At 40.6% G+C, this 20,525-nt stretch overlaps 1 protein-coding gene across 6 annotated transcripts in view; it reads left to right on the top strand.

Annotated features, from left to right (window-relative positions):
- The window catches only part of CTNNA2 (catenin alpha 2), a 658,570-nt gene that overhangs the window by 99,257 nt on the left and 538,788 nt on the right, over positions 1-20,525 (top strand). For all 6 annotated transcript variants that reach the window (XM_065405686.1, XM_065405687.1, XM_065405685.1 and 3 more), the window contains exon 3: positions 18,369-18,535. In XM_065405686.1, coding sequence (XP_065261758.1) covers positions 18,369-18,535 — 167 coding nt within the window. The remainder of the gene's footprint in view (positions 1-18,368; positions 18,536-20,525) is intronic.

Genomic DNA, 20,525 nt, shown 5'->3' with positions numbered 1-20,525 from the left:
GGTGAGGCAGTTAGTCATTAGGTTGGGTGCATTAAATACTATGTTGCAATGTTGGCACATGCATCAAGGGTTCTGACAGAAAGATATGAGCAAAAGTGAGATAAACAAGTGTGTGAGAGTCCAAGAGAGAGAGTGGGAGTAAAGAGACAGACTGGAGAGACGAAACTTGATTCAATAAATGCTTAAGGACTGCTAAAAAGACTGCTGTCAATGACCTGTGGAAGACTGACCATCGGAAGCTGGGTGCCTCCACTTCAGCATCACTTCTAATTGTATGTTACTGCAGCTTTTAGTCTATTGACAGGGATTGTTATATTAATAAAGTGTTGTTTTAGAGATACTGCTTGTATCACTTATTGGACGGATGTGCTGTGTCCTTTAGTTATTCCCAAGACTACCCTAACACAGAGAAAGCCTTGAGGTAACACTCTGAGACAAAGAGCCAGATTGACAAAAGTACTTGGCTTCCAAAGTCCAACATTTAGGTGCCATGAATTTTTTCAAATCTACCTCAGCTGATGTCTACCACTATAGGCACTTAAGTTTTCACCAATGGAAATGCACAAAGACACTAAGTTGTAACACTTACCCACAGCTAATGAGCTGGTCACAGCCCTAGCTCATGTCTGCATTCCAGCAGGATTCTCAGAGTAGGTCTTCACTTGTTTATCTTAACGACTGGATTGAGGCCTGAAGGTATGCTCTGAACATGAGTACCTGATCACGCTCAGCACAAAAAACAGCTAGGGTGAGCAGGCTGGGGATTTTGGGGCTGACTGACATGCTTATGTGTGCACAGATAACCCAAGAGTTCAGTGGTTAGGGAACTCACCTGTGATGTGGAGGACACATGTTAAATCCCTGCCCTGCCCTGACTGAGAGCAGGAACTTGAACCTATGTGTCCCACAGGCCAGGTGAGTGTCCTAACTAGGATTCTATTAGGTATTCTGCAGTAGGGCTGTTGCAGTCTCTCCTGTTGGAGCTGTTCTACTTCGTAGAACTAATTAAATATATGGCTGTCAAATGATTAAAAAATAATTGTGATTAATTGCACTGTTAAACAATAGAATACCATCTATTTAAATATGTTTGGATGTTTTCTACATTTTCAAATACATTGATTTCAACAACAGAATACAAAGTGTACTGCTCACTTTATTTTTTATTACAAATATTTGCACCATAAAAAACAAAAAGCAATATTTTTTCAAGTCAGCTAATTAAAGTACTGTAGTGCAATCTCATTATCATGAAAGTTGAACTTACAAATATAGAATTATGTACAAAAAAATAACTGCATTCAAAACCAAAACAATATAAAACTTTAGAGCCTACAAGTCCAATCAGTCCTCTTTGTTCAGCCAATCGCTCAGACAAACAAGTTTGTTTACATGTGCAGGAGATAATGCTGCCCACTTCTTGTTTACAATGTCAGCTCAAAGTGAGAGCAGGTGTTCACGTGGCACTGTTGTAGGCGGCATCGCAAGATATTTACATGCCAGATGCACTAAAGATTCATATGTGCCTTCATGCTTCAACCACCATTCCAGAGGACATGTATCCATGCTGATGATGGGTTCTGCTCAATAACAATCCAAAGCAGCACGTATGGACATATGTTCATTTTCATTATCTGAGTCAGAAGTCACCAGCAGAAGGTTGATTTTCTTTTTTGGTGGTTCGGGTTCTTTAGTTTCCCCATCAAATCATTGTTCTTTTAGGACTTCTAAAACCATGCTCCACACCTCGTCCCGCTCAGATTTTGGAAGGCACTTCAAATTCTTAAACCTTGGGTTTTGTGCTGTAGCTATCTTTAGAAATTTCACACTGGTGCCTTCTTTACATTGTCAAATCTGCAGTGAAAGCGTTCTTAAAATGAAGATGTGCTGGGTCATCATCCAAGACTGCTGTAAAATGAAATATATGGAAGAATGCAGGTAAAACAGGAGGAGACATACAATTCTTCCCCAAGGAGTTCAGTTACAAATTTAATTAACACATTTTTTTAATGAGCGTCATCAGTATGGAAGCATGAAGGGGCACACGAATGTTTAGCTCCTCTGGCACGTAAATATCTTGCAATGCTGGCTACAAAAGTGCCACGTGAATGCCTGTTCTCACTTTCAGGTGACATTGTAAATAAGGAGTGGGCAGTATTATCCCCAGTAAATGTAAACAAGCTTGTTTCTCTTAGCGATTGGCTGAACAAGGAGTAGGACTGAGTGGACTTGTAGGCTCTGAATTCTACATTGTTTTGTTTTTGAGTGCCGTTATGTAAGAAAAAAAAAATCTACATTTGTAAATTGCACTTTCATGAGATCGCACTATAGTACTTGTATGAGATGAACTGAAAAATACTATTTTGTTTATTATTTTTAAAGTACAAATATTTGTAATATAAAGTGAGCACTGTACACTTTGTATTCTGTGTTGTAACTGAAATCAATATATTTGAAAATGTAAAAAAACATCCAAAAATAGTGAATACATTTCAATTGGTATTCTATTGTTTAACAGTGTGATTAAAACTGCGGTTAATCATGATTATTTTAGTTGCGATTAATTTGAGTTAATCACCTGAGTTAGCTGTGATTATTCGACAGCCCCAATTAAATATTTATTGGAACGGGGACTTGAACCTGACTCATGTACGTGAAAGTGAGTGCTCTAGCCACAGGACTATAAAGTCAAAGTCAGTGTCAGTTGCTTTCTCTTTTTCTGTGTATATGGTGCAATCAATATTTAGTTATTTATACTGAATGGAGCAATGGAAATTGGGTACCTAGGTGCTTTTTGAAAATCAAACTATGTGCCTATTTACATCTTTAAAAGCCTAAATACCTTTTAAAATCTTGCCCCAGGTCCTTTACCTGCCCCAAAGCTTCTGTAACACTTTGCAGCATCTTTAGCAAGTGCTGGGCAGCTGAGACATGAGAAACCAAAGTGAGGCTTCTAGGAACACTTCTCCCTGTTGCTTCTGATTGGCCTGTGAAGTAGGGGCTGGACTACAGAGATCTCTAGCCAGCAGAGGAAGGAAAGAGCATCATAGATGAGGAAGACTGCCAAATTCTTGCCCTCTCCCTCTGTAAACATACACCTAAGATGTAGCTCTGAAATCAATAAGGGAAAGAGACAGGGAAGCAGATTGGTTTCTTTGGAGGACAGCCACCACTGTTGGCTGAGGGGTAGATTGCCATGTTATCAACAGCCCAAAACCATGGTATGTGGAACACAGAATAACTAATGGCCATGCATGGTGAGAAGAAGAGAGAGGAAATGGGAGTGACTGGAGAGAGGATGAGGAGAGCAAAGAGAGAAGTGACAGTTATATGGGGACAGTATGGGGTAGGAGAGGGACAGCTACTGGGAGGAAGATAGCATGTGTTACGTGGACAGTTTGTATGAATGAGGAAGAAAAGATAAAGTGTGCAAAATGGGTATAATCTGAAGGTGACAGACTTACAAGGGAGGCAAGAAGCTGCCTTAATTTTTTTCCTATTGAGTGGTCAGCAAAATATCATCCTTCCCAAACTGGAGCACAATAGAGCTTTGGTAGTCTTTTAAAATTTAAGGAAGTGGAGCTGTATTCCCAGGGGCCTAATTTGAATTTGGCAAAGTGAATTTGGCTGTCTATCCCTCTATGCACAGGCCCAACAAAGAAAATAACAGAACGCCACTAGCTGTTACCTACAGCCCCCAACTAAAACCTCTCCAGCGCATCAAAGATCTACAACCTATCCTGAAAGATGATCCCTCACTCTCACAGATCTTGGAAGACAGACCTGTCCTTGCTTACAGACAGCCCCCCAACCTGAAACACATACTCACCAGCAACCACACACCACAGAACAAAAACACTAATCCAGGAACCTATCCTTGCAACAAAGCCCGATGCCAACTCTGTCCACACATCTATTCAAGTGACCTAATCATAGGACCTAATCACATCAGCCACACCATCAGGGGCTCATTCACCTGCACATCTACCAATGTGATATATGCCATCATGTGCCAGCAATGCCCCTCTGCAATGCCCCTCTGCCATTGGCCAACCGGACAGTCTCTAGGCAAAAGAATGAATGGACACAAATCTGACATCCGGAATCATAACATTCAAAAACCACTAGGAGAACACTTCAACCTCTCTGGCCATTCAGTAAAAGATTTAAAGGTGGCAATTTTGTAACAGAAAAGCTTCAAAAACAGACTCCAATGAGAAACTGCTGAACTTGAATTGATATGCAAACTAGATACTATCAACAGGCTTAAATAGAGACTGGGAATGGCTGAGCCATTACACACATTGAATCTATTTCCCCCATGTTAAGTATCCTCACAGCTTCTTGTCAAACTGTCTTAAATGGGCTATCTTGATTATCACTACACAAGTTTTTTTTCCCTCCTGCTGACAAGTTCATCTTAATTAATTAGCCTCTTAGAGTTAGTTGGCCAACTCCCACCTTTTCATGTTCTATGTAAGATCTATCTATCTCTCTCTCTCTCCTCACTATATGTTCCATTCTATGCATCCGATGAAGTGGGCTGTAGCCCACAAAAGCTTATGCTCAAATAAATTTGTTAGTCTCTAAGATGCCACAAGTACTCCTGTTCTTTATGCACATATAGTCATACAGCTCTCTGATCTTCTTAATTAGGGCTGCTTCCACATCAGTACAACTCCTTTCCCTTTGGTCAGTACTGGGTTCATTTCTTTGCCCAGGTGTTACATAGTGAATTCAGACTGAAGACAACAAGTAGCGTAAGAGTAGAATGCTGAAGACTGTCTATCTAGGCTTTATCACTGTGCCTATCAATATAATATTGAAGGGACAGATTTTTAAAGGTATTTAGGCTCTTAAAGGTTCCTGGTGGAATTTTCAAAAGCAGACAGAATGACTAACTCCCATGGCTGTTAGGACCCAGGTGCTTTTGAAAATTCCACCACACAAGTATCTGTATCTTTAGGCTGCTAAATACCTTTACAAATCTGTCTCTAAGTGTCTTTTAACTTGGTACATTATGCTTCTAGAATGTCTACTGTCTCAAGATCGCAAACATTTTTACAAACATACGGGGGTTTAGCTCACAACACCCATGTGTAGTAAGTATTATTTCCAGATAGAGCAACTGAAACACTGAGAGGTTAAGCCATAAAACCAAAGGCTAGAGGAGGGAGAATAAAAAGGTGGGGAGTGGGACTGGGCAGAATAGAGAACAGACAGAAGAACATTGTCTGAAGAACAAAATAATTCAACAGATGCTGATACAGGAGTGAGGGAGAAAGCCAAATTGCCTGATACATGATAGGGAAACAGAGAAAGGAGGATTTCATTTCCCTTTTAAAAAAAATACTTGCATGTTGCACACATGCATTTTATATTTATCAGGTGAAGGATTCCAGCAAATTCAATTTCTTCTATGGATATCTGGTAATGCTTTCTCTCCATTTGCACCCGCCTCCCAACTTCTTTCTAAATAATCTGCTGTGCCTTTTCCTTTTAAATAACTCTCTGCCATAGTCTTCTGCTATACCCCAACACAAACTAAGCTTTCAAAATATATTTAGGTAGATGGGTTAATAGCTCTGACACCACCACATTATCTAAAGGGTCATGCATTATCTAAAGGGGCACACAAAACAAGCCACTGAACCTAAAAGAGCTGGCTGAGGAGATCTTTGGCCCACCGTAATCAGGTGCAGACTCACCCCTGTAGCGCCTCCTGCTGGTCGTCTCGGGAATTAGCTCACCAGTCATCAGAGCGCCCTCTGCAGGCCAGGTTTCCCACCTGTCACTGGCCCCCCCATGTCCCTCCCGGACCCCAGTGCCCTTGGCTTGGGTGCTGCCCCCCTGGCAGTACCCCACTCTCTCTTTAGGTCTCCGCACCCAGGGGAACCCCCACCCCCTATCCCCACCTTGCCTCAGTGTAAGGCTACTGCCAGTCACCAACTAGCCCCCATTCCCTGGGGCAGACTGCAGGGTATGCCACTCATCACTGACAAGGGGGGTTTGGCCTGCTGCCTTCTTCCACCCTCAGTACCTCTATGGGCCTAGAACCAGGCCCTACAGCCTGGAGCTCCCCTGCTCCTCTAGCTTTTCCCCAGCCCTGCCTCACTCCCAGGTACCTCTCAACCTTCCAGCAACCAGGTCTGTCTCCCTCCGCAACTAGAGGAAAGACTGCTGAGCTTCTGCCTACCCTGGCCTTCTTATAAGGCCCGGTTGCTCTGTTTGGGGCGTGGCTCCAGCTGCAGCCACTACCCCCAATCAGCCGGGGTTTTACTCCTTTCCCCAGCCCCAGCCCTCTGCAGGGCTTTTCCAACCCCTTCAGGGCTGGAGCGGGTGCTCACCCCGCTACACCCACTGATGTAGGCTGGGGGGAGGATCCTTTAGCAGTGGGCGGGCTTTGCCCGCCCACTTCCCGGAACCCAATAGGTACACCCAATAGGTACACCCACTGATGCTAATTCTTTAGCACTAGGGAAATTCCAGAATGCTGGAAGTGTGCTAATACTGTGCCAATATTAAAATAAGGACAAGAAGGCCAGTCTGGGTAACTAGAGGCCAGTTAAACTAACATCAGTTCTGGGCAAAATATTGGGAAAATATTTTGGGATAGCTCAGTGGTTTGAGCATTGGCCTGCTAAACCCAGGGTTGTGAGTTCAGTCCTTGAGGGGGCTACTTAGGGATCTGGGGCAAAATCAGTACTTGGTCCTGCTAGTGAAGGCAGGGCGCTGGACTTGACCTTTCAAGGTCCCTTCCAGTTCTAGGAGATAGGATATCTCCATTAATTAATTAATTAATTTATACTGGATTAAATTAATAAAGAATTCACGGATAGGGATATAATTAATGCCAGTCAACATTGTTTTATAGAAATAGATCTTCTCAAACAAACCTAGTTCCATTCTTTGATGAGATTACAAGTTTGATTGATAAAAGTAATGGCGAAGATGCGATATTCTTAGACTTTAGTAAGGCATTTGACTTTGACAGTGTTGGCAAAAGAATAAATGAATATAAACTGGCCATGAACAGATTCAGGTTAGAAATTAGAAGAAGGTTTCTAACCATCAGAGGGATAAGGTTCTGGAACAGCCTCCTAATAGGAATTGTTGGGGCAAACAATATAGTTTTAAGAGAGAGCTGGACAAATTTATGAGTGTGATTATATGGCAGGGTTGTTTGTGATGGTAAAAGGCTGGGCTCAACAGCCCAAGAGCTCACTTCTGGTTTACATCTTTTGTTCCTATAAATTCATGCTTCAGGGTTTCAGCTGGCCAGCTGCAGGTGTCAGGAAGGGATACCCCCCTCCCATGAATTCTGTTTTGTTGTTGTTTTTTGTTTCCTTCCTCTAAAGCATCAGGGATGCCCTCTGATGGAGATGGGATATTGGATGGGGAGGGCCAGGGAGCTGAAGTGGCACCAAGCATTCTCTCTCTCAGGTGCTTGGCTGGCTCATTCTTGCTGACAAGCTCAGAGTCTAATTTAGTGCCATATGTTGAGTCAAGAAGGATTTTTTCCCCAGGTCAGATTGGCAGTGACCTTATGTTTTTGTTTGTTTGTTTGTTTTTTTGTCTTTCTCTGCAGCATGTGGGTGCAGGTCACCTGTCAGAATTATCTGGGTATATCTCACTTAATAATTTCCCTGCCATTGTGGGGGGCCTGGGCCCGGATGCACCTTGGTCCCTCCTGTTCTCTGCCTGTGGCACATAATAGTGTAGTCTCCTGTGGGTTGTAATACTTTGGTCTGATTTCAGTGGCTGGATATAGTATGTGCGTGCTGGATGGTGTTGGTGGCCTGTGATATACAGGAGGTCAGACTAGAGATTCTGCTGGTCCCTTCTGGCCTTAAACTATATGACTCTATGTATAAACATGGGAGTAGCATGTAGGAGCAGGCATCCTTTGTATATGGCATTGGAGAGACCAACACTGGAATACTGCATCCCATGCTCATGTACACAAGAGGACTGACAGGTAACTAGATTACAGTGTATAAGTACCTTCATGGGGAGAAAATATTGTGTACGAAAGTATCAGAGGGGTAGCCGTGTTAGTCTGAATCTGTAAAAAGCAACAGAGGGTCCTGTGGCACCTTTAAGACTAACAGAAGTATTGGGAGCATAAGCTTTCGTGGGTAAGAACCTCACTTCTTCAGATGCAAGACTTGCATCTGAAGAAGTGAGGTTCTTACCCACGAAAGCTTATGCTCCCAATACTTCTGTTAGTCTTAAAGGTGCCACAGGACTCTCTGTTGCTGTGTACGAAAGGATTCTTTAATCTGGTGGGGAAAGCCATAGCAAGAACAAATAGCTGGAAGTAGAAAACAGACAAATTCAAATTAGAAATTGGGCACAAATATTTAACATTGAGGGTGATTAAGCACTGGAAGAAATTACCAAGGGAAGTGGTGGATTCTCTATCCCTTGATGTCATCACATTAAGTCTGGGTGCCTTTCTGGAAAATAACCTTTTGTCAAGCACAAGTTATAGGCCAAATAAAAGGATAACTGGGTGATATTTACTGGCTTGTGATGTACAAGAGGTCAAACCAGATGATATAATTGTCCTAAATGGCTTTGAACTCTATGAATCTTGGTGGGGGGGAGGGAGGAGTAGGAGAATCTGTTCAGAGGAGAGGTCAGTCTGTCATAAAAGCCCCAAAGCAGAACAAAACCACTGCTTCAAATGGAAACTGATCCAGGGAAGGTACTAATAGGGGGTTTAAGAGGAAGATTTCAACAGCAGCTTACTGGTGCAATTGGAGAGCTGCCAGTGATGATTATCTTACGTTAATATAGCACCTTTCATCATGAAAGCTCCCAAAGTGCTTTCCAAATATTACCAACTGATTATACTTTCTCTGCATAGGGATTTCTTCATTCACTACTGAAATGCAGTCATTACCATCATGAAACATGACAGCTGTTTAACAGTGCACAACAGGAGAGTTTAGGATAGGAAATTAATAATTCCTTATACAACTTAAGCTACAGGAAGAATCTGGCTAGGAGAAAGGAACTACGAAAGTTGGAATTTGACCAGGATACCTGGGTTAATACCCTACTGTTAGGAAAGGTTCATTGGAGTTGTTAATAACCACAACTGGTCTGTATCATTCTATTGCATTTCTTCAGAAAGACACCTCCAGCATCACAGTGCCCTTAAATTACCATACTGGCTGCTGGGGCACTGGTTCAGTGACTCAAGGGAACAATGTCTCTTTCTCAATCAACATTTCCTAGAGCTCCTGGGATTTCCTGGACATCTTTTATCCAAGTGTTTCTCTTTCCTGTGGATGTATGTGTGCATTACATCTCACCAGATCAAAACTAAAGGAGAGAAGGCTGCAGATCTCTGCATTGCTATAAAGTGTCAAGGAAGAAAATAAGGACATAAAGGAAGAAATAAGCTAACATTATTTTAATACAACTTGCATATTTAAAAAAAAATATTAGCAATGTTACATTGTTAGATTCCAGCATATAACCTTTAAAATAACTGTTCATGACAAATCTGCAACTCACCTTGGTCAAATGTGCAGCTATCTGAAAGAATGAGTGACAATAAACTCTTGCTCTAAGCTCCAAATAGCTTCTCAGTTCTCTAAAATATTAAACACGGCAGTTAGCGCATGGATCAGATTATGCCTCCCAGTGTCCCAGACATGTGGGAAGAAAGACAAGATGGAAGGGATATGGTTACATTAGGCTGCAACTTTATTAACTTAAGTCATCTGGGAACTATCCCACAATAACTTGTATGATGCATGTCACCATTCCTTCCATAATAGTTTCCACCTGGTAGAGTGCTCCCATCAGCCCCTACTCTTACAAGGGCTGTTCCCCAAGCCTATGCTGAATTCCATCACACTCCCCTCATATGAGGGGCTAGGGAAAGGGCATTGTCTTCTCACTGCACCAGACATTAGGAACCTCAGACCCATTTCTCAGCTTCTTTAGGGCACACCTGCCCCTACATCTGCTTCCATGTCTGGTTTATCAGGGTCTTGACCCTCTATGGAACGAGTACCTCATTGCACACTTACTACGAGGAAGCACTAGCAATTAGCTTGACCATCTCTCTTCCCTCCTCACCTCCCAAATAGCTTCTCAGTTCTGTAAAATACTAAATACTTCAGTGAGGGCATGTATCACGTGTCACCTCTTATTCTAAAATGCTGAGTTCAGATAGTGCTTTCTTTGAATGGTGGCCATAGATTAAGTGACAGCTTTCCTGTAGGTCTCTGAGAGGCAAAGGCTTCTTTTCCATGCCAACATGAAATAAAGGAGCTTGACACGAGGGATAATTGATATGGTCCAGGGGAAAAGGAATCTTCCACAGCCTCTAATGCAGCCTTGTGGCTATCTAATCTCTCTCTCTATCCATTCAGAACTTGCCCAATACCATAGTATTTAGAGACACAGATCACTGAGAATAGCATCTCTTACATCACTTCTAGTCTTTAAATCTATGAAACTTTCCTAGGTGGGATCACTCCTATTGTTAATCTCCAAAGGGAGTGTTGCTGAGATATTGAGTGGACATCATTACTGACGGGAGACCTGCTTCATGTTTTATCTCCTGCCCAAATTTCCAACCTCCGTAAGCCTTGTTTAGTAGTATTCTCTGTTCACATCTGATTCAGTACCTCCCATATTATTGTCATCTGCAAATGAAACTAATGTGCTGGTAATCCCATTTTGCAGATCATTAAACATGATTTTAAATAATATGTGTGTTGTTCAGTGAACACTCAGTGCTTAAGATGCTTGCAAGAGTTGGGTTTACTTGGTGTCTGGTTCCCACTGGCTGTGCATAACAGCAAGAGTTTTACAGTGGCCTGCCCAGACTCGCCGTCAGGGAAACTCAGCCCTTAAAGACACAGCCCCTAATATCACAATGTTCTCAATGTAGATTTCTGTGGAACCCCAGTGAACTCCCCCAAGTGCAATACATTGACAGATAGCAGAGGACCAATCTGCAGGTGTAATGACAAATAGTAATCTGTTTTCTAATGGTAATATCCACGCCAATCTAATTGTTTTAATGACTGCCATACCATTACTTCATTTACATTTATCTTAGGGATTTCCAAAGCACCATTACCTTAGTATCTGTCTAAAAAGGTCCTTTGTTAAAGGGACTATTGTAAAGTGCAGACTATCAGATTGATAGTTTTGTTACTGAAACGCCATAAAATTGTGCATGCTTTTAAAGCATCCCTAGGACTAGCCTATAGCTATGATAATTAAATCCTTATATTTAACGATCTGTGCATTATGTGAGGTTGTAAATTATTGGAACTATATAGACTAGAAGAGGATGAACTCTAAAGGTGACTAGACTCAAGTTCATCCTGTTCTAGTCTATTTATTTTTTATACCATGCCTATGACTGCGGCAACTGATAGTTTTTAGAATTAGAAAATTAGTCAAGGAGACTAACTTCTTCTACATATAGTTTCTACTCTGTAAGTTCCTGGAACAGGCAGATTGTGTGTATAGAGAGATTGTGTGTTTATTTGTTTTGTTGTTGTTGTTTGCATAATGTGCTTATATGTTGGTCTTAGAGAAGGCCAGGTCAAAAAAGAATGTTTTGAATTTAGAATGGAAGCTTCTGTTTGAACAACAGCATTTTTTAAAAAGACATCCATTCTCGATTTAAAAAAAAACAAAACTTCCCATGATGGAAAATCCATCACATCCTGAGGTCAATTGTTTTAATGGTAGATGATCTAGTCTCCAATCCAGAGTGAAACAGCAGTCCAGGTAGTAGGCAAACACTCCCTTTATGTTCTGGTTGGTCTGTTTTAGCTAGAAGATGACCTGCTAGATGAACAATGGCATTTGTGGTTACTGTTGCTACGTGTGTATCCAGTAGGGCCATCTATTTTAACAATCCAAAGAAAAAGCCCTTGTGAAGTGTCGCTGGGTGGCCACTGCCACACACCTCCTCCAAGCATGCGCTGCCATGCCCAGCCCCAGTCAGGCCGGTTCATTCTTTTATAGCAAAGGTTAACAAACAGAAGACAGTCTTAAATCAATACCTGGCCCCTAGTCTTCAGGGCCACCCCTCCGAGGGGTCTCTGGCTCTCCAATCTTGGCAGCTTCCTTGCCACCTCCAGCGCTGCTCCCCTCTTAGGGGCACAGCTGCAGGGTTGCTTTCTTGAGCCCCGACCCTCTTGCTCTAGGGACCCACCACAGGAGTTTGCTCCACTCCAATGTGACTTCTGCTGACCAGGGCTCAGCCTGTCTAAGTCCTTCCTCCTTAGCTGCCTACTAGCAGCCTTTATAGGTCCAAGTGTAGCCCAGTCCTCTTTAATTAGCTGTATGAGGCCTGCCTGCTCCAGTCCAAGGGTTCTTGGCTCAGTCTATCCACAGAGACCAGCTACCCTGTGACATGAGGCAAAGAGGCCTGTATATAGAAATTGAATCCCCAAACTATGCTTTTTAGAAGTAAAAGACTTGTACTCCAGTAGAATTAAAGTCTAATCTTTCACCAAAATTTTGTAAAAAATGCAATCCAAAGTTCAATGACTATCAAAATGTAAAAGGGGAAGTTATAAATTCTATCTACAGCAGATCCTGTGTGCCACTTAGGACTAAACCAAGAATTGTCTCTTCCCTTGTGGGTTTCAGGACTTCCTGCTCCAAGGAGCAGTCATACACGGTGTCTAGAAATTTTATCTCTGCAGCCTGTTCTGAGGTGACATGTTCTCAATGAATATGCTGATAGTTGAATTCCCCCATTATTATTTTGTTTTCTGCTTTTTAGCCTCTCTAATCTTCCTGAGCATTTCACAATCACCATCACCATCCTACTCAAGTGGTCAGTAGTGTATTCCTACTGCTGTACTCTTATTATTCAAGCATGGAATTTCTATCAGTCTGTGTTACAGTTTGATTGATTTAAGGTCTTTACTATATTTGATTCTATACTATCTTTCACATATAATGCCAATACCCCATCAGTGTGACCTATTGTGTCATTCTTATGTATTTTGTACCCTGGTATTACTGTGTGCCATTGATTATCATGTTTCCACCCAGTGTCTGTGATGCCTATTATCAATATCCTTGTTTAATACTAGGCACTCATAGTTCACCCATCTTAGTATTTAGAATTTTGCATTTGTAAACAAGCACTTATAAAATTTGTCACTATTTAGTTGTCTGTCTTCATGTGATATAACTGAGTATAACTGGTGGTGGAATCTCCATCCTTAGAGGTTTTTAAGGCCTGGCTAGACAAAGCCCTGGCTGGGATGACTGAGTTGAGGTTGGTCCTTCTTTGAGCAGGGGGTTGGACTAGATGATCTCCTGAGGTCTCTTCCACCCCTAATCTTCTATGATTCTATGACTTATGTCTCTATGATAGGACTCTTTTTTGTTTGTTTGACTGTTTTCTTCAGTTCCTACCTGTACTTAATTAACGTCCATCCTCTCCTCTTTACTCGAATATAGAGTATACTCTTTAATAAATCCTTGCCTAAGGGACGTGTCTGTCCAAACCATATGCTCCTCTGTTGGCTTTCTCCCAGCCCTTAGTTTAAAAACTCCTCTACCACCTTTTTAATTTTACATGCCAGCAATCTGGTTCTGTTTTAGTTTAGGTGGAGCCCATCCTGTATAGGCTCCTCCTTTCCCAACAGTTCCTAATAATCCTAAAGCCCTCCTCCCTTCACCATTGTCTCATCCATACATCGCGACTCTGCGGATCTGCCTATCTAGCTGGTCCTGCTTGTGGAATTGGAAGCTTTTCAAAGAATGCTACCATGGAGGCCCTGGACTGTAATCTCTTACCTAGAAGCCTAAATTTGTATTCTGGAACCTCTTGTTTACCTTTCCCTATGTCATTGGTACCTACATGTACCACGACAACTGGCTCCTCCCCAGCACTGCACATTAGCTTGTTGTGAAAGCTCCACAACCGTTGCACCCAGTAGGTAATTCACTGTGCAGTTCTCCCAATCATCACAAACCCAACTATCTATATTTCTAATAATTGAAAACCAGCATCACTATTACCTGTCTGTTCCTAATAACCGGGATCCCTTCCCTCGAAGAGGTATCCTCAGTGCGAAAAGAAATCATGACTTAATCTGGAGGTAGGGTCCCAACAGTGTGATCATTTCCCTCCACTCCACCTTGATGTTCTCCTTTCCTGAGACTTTCATCCTCCTCAACAGCACAGAGGCTGTCAGACTGCAGGAGTGGGACCTCTCTATTTTGTCCCAGAAAGTCTTTTGTATGTTTCTCTCTGTCTCCCTTATCTCTTCCAGTTCAGCCACTCTGGTTTCCAGAGCCCATATGTGGTCTCTGAAGGCCATGAGCTGCTTGCATCGAATGCATACATATGCCATCTGCCCAAAAAGCAGGTAATTAAACAGGGCACATTCAGTGCAATAAACTTGATAGCCCCCCACTCTGGTGCTGGGCTTTTGCTTGCATTATTTTAGCTCTTACTGGGTTATTTTTGTTTGTTTGTTTTGAAGGGGAATTTATTGGCCTACGTTTAGAGACTGTTTGCTGCTCCTGTTCACTAGCTCCTCTGGTCGCTTAGGAGCTGACTTTTCAAACTCTGGTTCTCCCTGACATAGCAACATTGCCTTGTCCTGCTAATTTAAATATAAGACATAATATTGAATTTGTACTTTGGAACAGAAATCTCTAATATAAATCCAGTTAAACTTCTTTTGAATATTAAGTGTCCTGTTGTAATAATTTTAATTACTGTATGTTTAATAGAAGGTTTAAAAAAGATTTTTAGTAGTGCATTTTCAGTTGTATTAAGCAAGCTGAGATCTCTATATACCAAACCCTGAACCTTGATTAACACTATTTAATGTTGCACAGTGACTAGCTTATGTTAACCTTTGGCTAGTATATTCCATCTAAATTAATACAACAATTCACAATTAAATAGCTGGAACATTTTTTAAAACCTAGATATGTCATTGCTGGCAGTCTTTGGAATAAAGTATTATGAAGATTCATAAGTAGTAGTAACTCATTCAAGTATCCTCTCACTTTCCTGCTGTTGGACAAATGGGTTTTGCAAGTTTAAAATCCTTCCTCAAACTAAGCCAAACCTTGCATTAAAATGCCCTTGGAAATCCTGCACTTTCCTGTACAGGGGAAAATCCCACTTCCCATCCCACAACTAGCTTTGGAGGAACCTGAAGGCAGTGGAGCCAATGTTGTTCTGCTGCACACATGAGATAAGATGTCTGGAATCCCATCCAGGATGTAGTTGGAAACCCCCATGTGCTGTAGTTGTCAATTCCCAAGACCAATGCATGCAAGGATAATTTGGGGTTTGGGAGGGAATGTATTGCATACACTCAGGTTTCTGCAGATGGATTAAAAGCAGGGACTTAAAGGTCAAACCAGACAAAAGGTGTCTCAAGAGGGGCACCTAAAAAGGTCATATTTTTAAAAAGAAAGTTGGCTATACCTTCTTTCTTTTACTGTTTCCTCATGTATAAAACAAGTATAGTACTTACTGTATCTACTTTATTGCACAGGAATAGTGTGAAGTTTAATTGTAAGTCTGTGTATAACTTGTGTCTGCCAGTTTGGCTGTGTAGCACACAGCAACCCCTACTAACTCAGGACAGAAAGGGGGGCAATCATCCAGCTATCAGCAGCTTTCCTTTAAAGATGGATATGTGGTCATTTTGTGTTATAAATATTTGTGATTTTTCTTCGGGTGGTGTCATATTTGGAAATGAGGGAGGGGAGATCCCATAGGAGGATTTTTCATAAGGTGAAATTTCTTGAATCTCTTTGGTTCAGAAACATTGTCCACTGCTTTACTGCAGCTTAGTAGTTTTCTTTCACATAGTTCATTTTGCTTAATATGTAGTATAAGCTGTTAACTGTCATTTTGCCTCCTAAGAGTTAGTTTTGTTGTCTCTCTTTTACTCTTACAAAGAATTTGTATGAGTCTCTGTTATGAGTTTTGGCAGTTTTTTTAGAAATCTAACAAATTGTGTCTTGGATAGTCTTGCTGCAAAATAGAGACAGTAAGAGAAATAAACCATTGGAATCTTTATGTATGCACTTAGACTGTACGTTCCTTACTTAACACCCTAGATGCTTTGCACACAAATTACAGTAACAATAATTAGGCCTAACAGTGGTATAGTAAAGGAAGGAAGTCCCAGTGGGAATTCTTCAATGAGAATATGAAAGCCTCCCCTACACATTGTTTGTATTGTCTGCTGGGGAGTTTTGTCTTCAGAGATTTCTTTGAATGCTGTTTTAATGGTCATAAAGACAGTGGAAGTAAGGTTTGACGCCACATTAGGAACAGTCTCCCATGAGTCTCTACACTGGAGATAAATTTGGAACAAACTGAAAATCTTTTAGCAATAGTGGATGCATGTTAATATAAAATGTGATCTTAAATACTGTTAATTCCCTTTTTACTACAGTAGTTAAAGAAAAAAAAAAGCTGTGCAAGTTATAGATTATGGAAAATCAAGTCACAAGTAGATACAGCAGGACATTTGGGATTCAGCTGGGTAATAGTGAATTTGAAAAGGCAACTAGAATAGGAACTTGACTTCATCTCTTGCTGGGTTAGAGGATGATTATTTTCACCCAGTGCAGTTACAATATGGTTCCAGTTTGAGGTATAGATGGGGCCTTAACAATGTTCCATAAATGGACTCAATTACTTTTGAATACTTTGAGATCCTTAAACATTGTCAACTGTTATTTTTGTTCTTAGAGAGGGCCACAGATCAGTAATCTCACCAATGAAATTTTCTTTATAATTGCATTTACTTTCAGAATGTACTCTTGCTCTCATTGCCTGAATTGGGAAGATGGTATGTTCTGATTTTTCTCATTGTTTTTCAGTTGACAGCAATGAGCCCAGGGGCTGCCCGAGCTGCTCAGGTGGTTCCTGAGCCAGCCGCAAGGGCTGCTGCAGAAGTCACGGAGATCACGAAAAGTCACAGAATCCATGACTTCCATGACCTCCGTGAAAAACACAGAGCCTTACCTATAAACTCTCATCCTCTGTTCTAAAAGATTTAGTCTTAGTAGAGAGACAAGGCAGGTGAGGTAACATATTTTGTTGGACCAACATCTGTTGGTGAAAGAAACAGGCTTTTGAGCTCCACAGAGGTCTTCTTCAGATCTGGTTTCAGTAGTCTGTTAAGCACCTAGAACACTTTTGGCACTTTAATAATAATAATATAATTAATAATAATAAGGAATGTTATTACATTATCTAGACACTAAACAAAATAAAAAAAATGATCAAAAGCATTATTTTAGCATATTGAATGAAGTTTAACAAATAATAATACTATAAATCCATGTGCTGTAAGCGGAGGACTTTGTCCTCCGTGTTTTAAGTCTCTAACAAGTAGCTTAAAGAAAGAGAGAGTTCTGTCAAGTCCATTGGGAGAAGTGTCTTAAGTGAAACAAGTGTAGATTAAGATGGGGAGTATGCAGAGGGAGAACTGGAGAAGTGGGTTCATTACAGGGATTTTGCGTAACCCGGGGGCATCTGTACAGGTAATTGTAATGGCATGAGAAATCTATAAACAGGATTGATAGCTATGGGTGGGAAGATCAGCTCAGGATCTCTGGCCATATGAACAGGGCACCAGGAGCAAATGAGGGGTAGAAACTTGGGAGGATAATTGGAGTGGGAGCTGGTCAAGAAGTAATGTAGATATGGGAGGGAAAGTTGGGAGCAGAGAGAAAGTGGATTGGTGAGTCTGCATAGAAGGTGGTTACTTCTATAATAGTAGGATAGGAGCCCTTCATAGGGGAAAGATAGCTACAATGGGAGTAGATTAGAAAATCTGTTTATGGGAGGAAATTCTGCATATTTCAGTTGGAATCAACCTAATGAGTCTCTGACTCTGTCCATCCGCATAAAAGGAGGTGAGTTTTATGTTTCCTACAGCTCTCCAATAGCAGCTTCTCTAACCTTACGGTGAATATCTCTGCAGGTGGCTATTCAACAGTTTGTCTTGGTATCTTATTCTTCGAATTCTGCAGCAGGGGGCTGCAATAGAAACAGAAGAGATTAATACAATGGGAGAAAAACAGTAGGGAGTGTAGTCTGCGTAGAGAAGGTTGCTGAGTAGTCTGCCAAATGCATAGCTACTTCCTGTGCAGCTTGTTGTAATTGACCTGATCATCCCAGGTCATTTTGAGATTCTAAAACACTTTGCACAGAACCCCTCTCTTCAGCAACCCACTACTGCAAAACCAAAACCAAAAACTAAATTCCTTCCTGGCTAGCAACAGTTAAGTAGTTCAGGGAATTGTTTGTTTTTCTGGGTGGTGTAAATGTAAAACTTTTGTGTAATCAAAATTATTTTATTGTATTGTAGGTGAAACAATGAGAATTGCCTCTTCAGAGTTTGCTGATGATCCATGTTCCTCCGTGAAACGAGGCACCATGGTGCGGGCTGCTCGGGCCTTGCTGTCGGCTGTTACTCGCTTACTCATCCTGGCTGATATGGCTGATGTCATGAGGCTTTTGTCCCACCTGAAAATTGTATGACTTTTTAATTTTCTACACTGTTTTCTTCGTTTAAGATGTGTTGAAATTATAAATTACAAACAAAAGTCCGAGTTTCACAAGTTTTCTATTGTCTTTGTAGTTGCTGTTCTTGTGGAAGCACTAAAGTGGAACTAGAATATAATACATTTCTACTTTTTAGACCCTTATATGTTCAATCTAAATGAATTAATGTATTGGAGAGTTAAAATCAGCATCGCTAGGTACTTCTGATAGATTGTACTTGTATTGCTGTTGTGTACCATGCTGGACTAAAAGCCACGTTTAAATCACAATAAAGCTCATGCCAGTGGTTTAATAATGCACAGTAGTTGTAGAGTATTGCTATCTTGTGGCAGAATTTAAGTACTACAGTTTTGTTGTGCCATGTCAGTTAGGTGCTTCTCTATGACTACGGAATGTATCACAAGGGTGGAGCATTGATTGGGATTAGAAGCAGGATATGTGTCTAATGAGTATTCAAAAATGGAAAAAAATAGCAGAGAGGACATGTAGATTAGCAAATGATTTGCTGTAGATTTGTACTCTGCTTTTGCTGCTGCCTATCTACTTGTCTGTAAAGGCATACAACAGTGTTTTATAATTGTCAATACCCAGCTTAATGATTGATTTTTCTCTTGGTCTTTATCACATGGCTAGTTTTTGCTAATCTGGAGGAGGGAGAAGAAGAAGAAGAAAAAGAAATAATAATAATATTAATTTAAAAAAAACCCACCACCCTAGGTGTAAAAATGCATATACATAATGTTTAAAACCTTGTTTATTTTATTGATAAATGGCCCCAAAGTTACTCCCCCTCCCCTTTTTTTTGTAAATTGTAGATATTGTTCTCTTGCAGAGATATATGAGAACCTTTAGCCTGGAAGAGATTGTAGAGACACATTTTAATCCTTTGAAAACAGAGTCTACAATGAAAAATCGCAAATGCTTTTCTGTACAAATGCTAGAAAGCACTACTCTAATGAATGCAGTGCTATCGTAGTAAAATGTCAGCACATTGCCCCGTGATTATGTGCTGTGTAAGCAGTGTGACTCTCGAATATGCCTTCATTTTTTCAACTTAATAATGAACAACATTCGAATTCAGGTAATGCTTTGTCGGTGGAGACTTTCTAACTCTTAATTTTAACAGTAAGAGATTGCCTGTGTGTACACTACAGTTCAAATTCTTATCCAGACCATTTCAAAGGTGAAGAGATCATTTGTTCTTGTATCTGAGCAGAATCCAGAATTTTTTGGCTTTCCGTGTTGATAAATTCCTTTGTTGGAAGTAGTATGATATACTGCTTAGAGTAGCATTCTCCAAATGATCTTTTGTAAATGGGTGCTGTTTAGTAATTTTCTCATATCATTTTTGTCTCTGTGGATTCTCAAGCCAGCATATATCAACATACTTTGTAGCTTTTGCAAATCATCCAAGAAATTATTTCAAAGAATTTGCACCCTTATTTTAATGTATTTTTGTCTCCTGTGCTTTTTGTTAAGATTGTATTTAAGCACTTGAAAGTTTAACTTTGCATTTGATCATTTTGCATTATTTTTACAGCTTTAAAAGAACACCCGTTACTTTTACTTTCCAAGAGAGAGAGGGGCAATGCAAATATTTGCACCTTATTATTATTTTATATTATTTTTGAGACCAAAGTAGCTTTAGGCCACTTTTTGGCATTAAAAGGCCAAAGATTGATGGTGGTAGTTGTCACACACGGAACAGCATTAATATCAACTTTCAACTAATGTACAAAGACTGATTTAAAGTATGTAATGATTTTAACTTCAGGTACTCTGAAAATTAATTCATTAAAATCACTTTGCATTGTCAGAGTTATAAGAGGTGATTTATCCAAGAGGTACCCTAAAATGTACTATAATCAGTTTTAATTGAAATCACGTCAAGGCAGTGAGTTGCACTTCAGTCTTTATGGAGAGAAGTGCATTTTAATCAATTTGTAAATGTATGTAGGTG

Source organism: Emys orbicularis, chromosome 5 (assembly GCF_028017835.1).
Source record: "Emys orbicularis isolate rEmyOrb1 chromosome 5, rEmyOrb1.hap1, whole genome shotgun sequence".
In the NCBI taxonomy this organism is placed as follows: domain Eukaryota; kingdom Metazoa; phylum Chordata; order Testudines; family Emydidae; genus Emys; species Emys orbicularis.
Note: the sequence above shows the minus strand (reverse complement) of the source record. Positions and strands in the feature narration are given on the sequence as shown.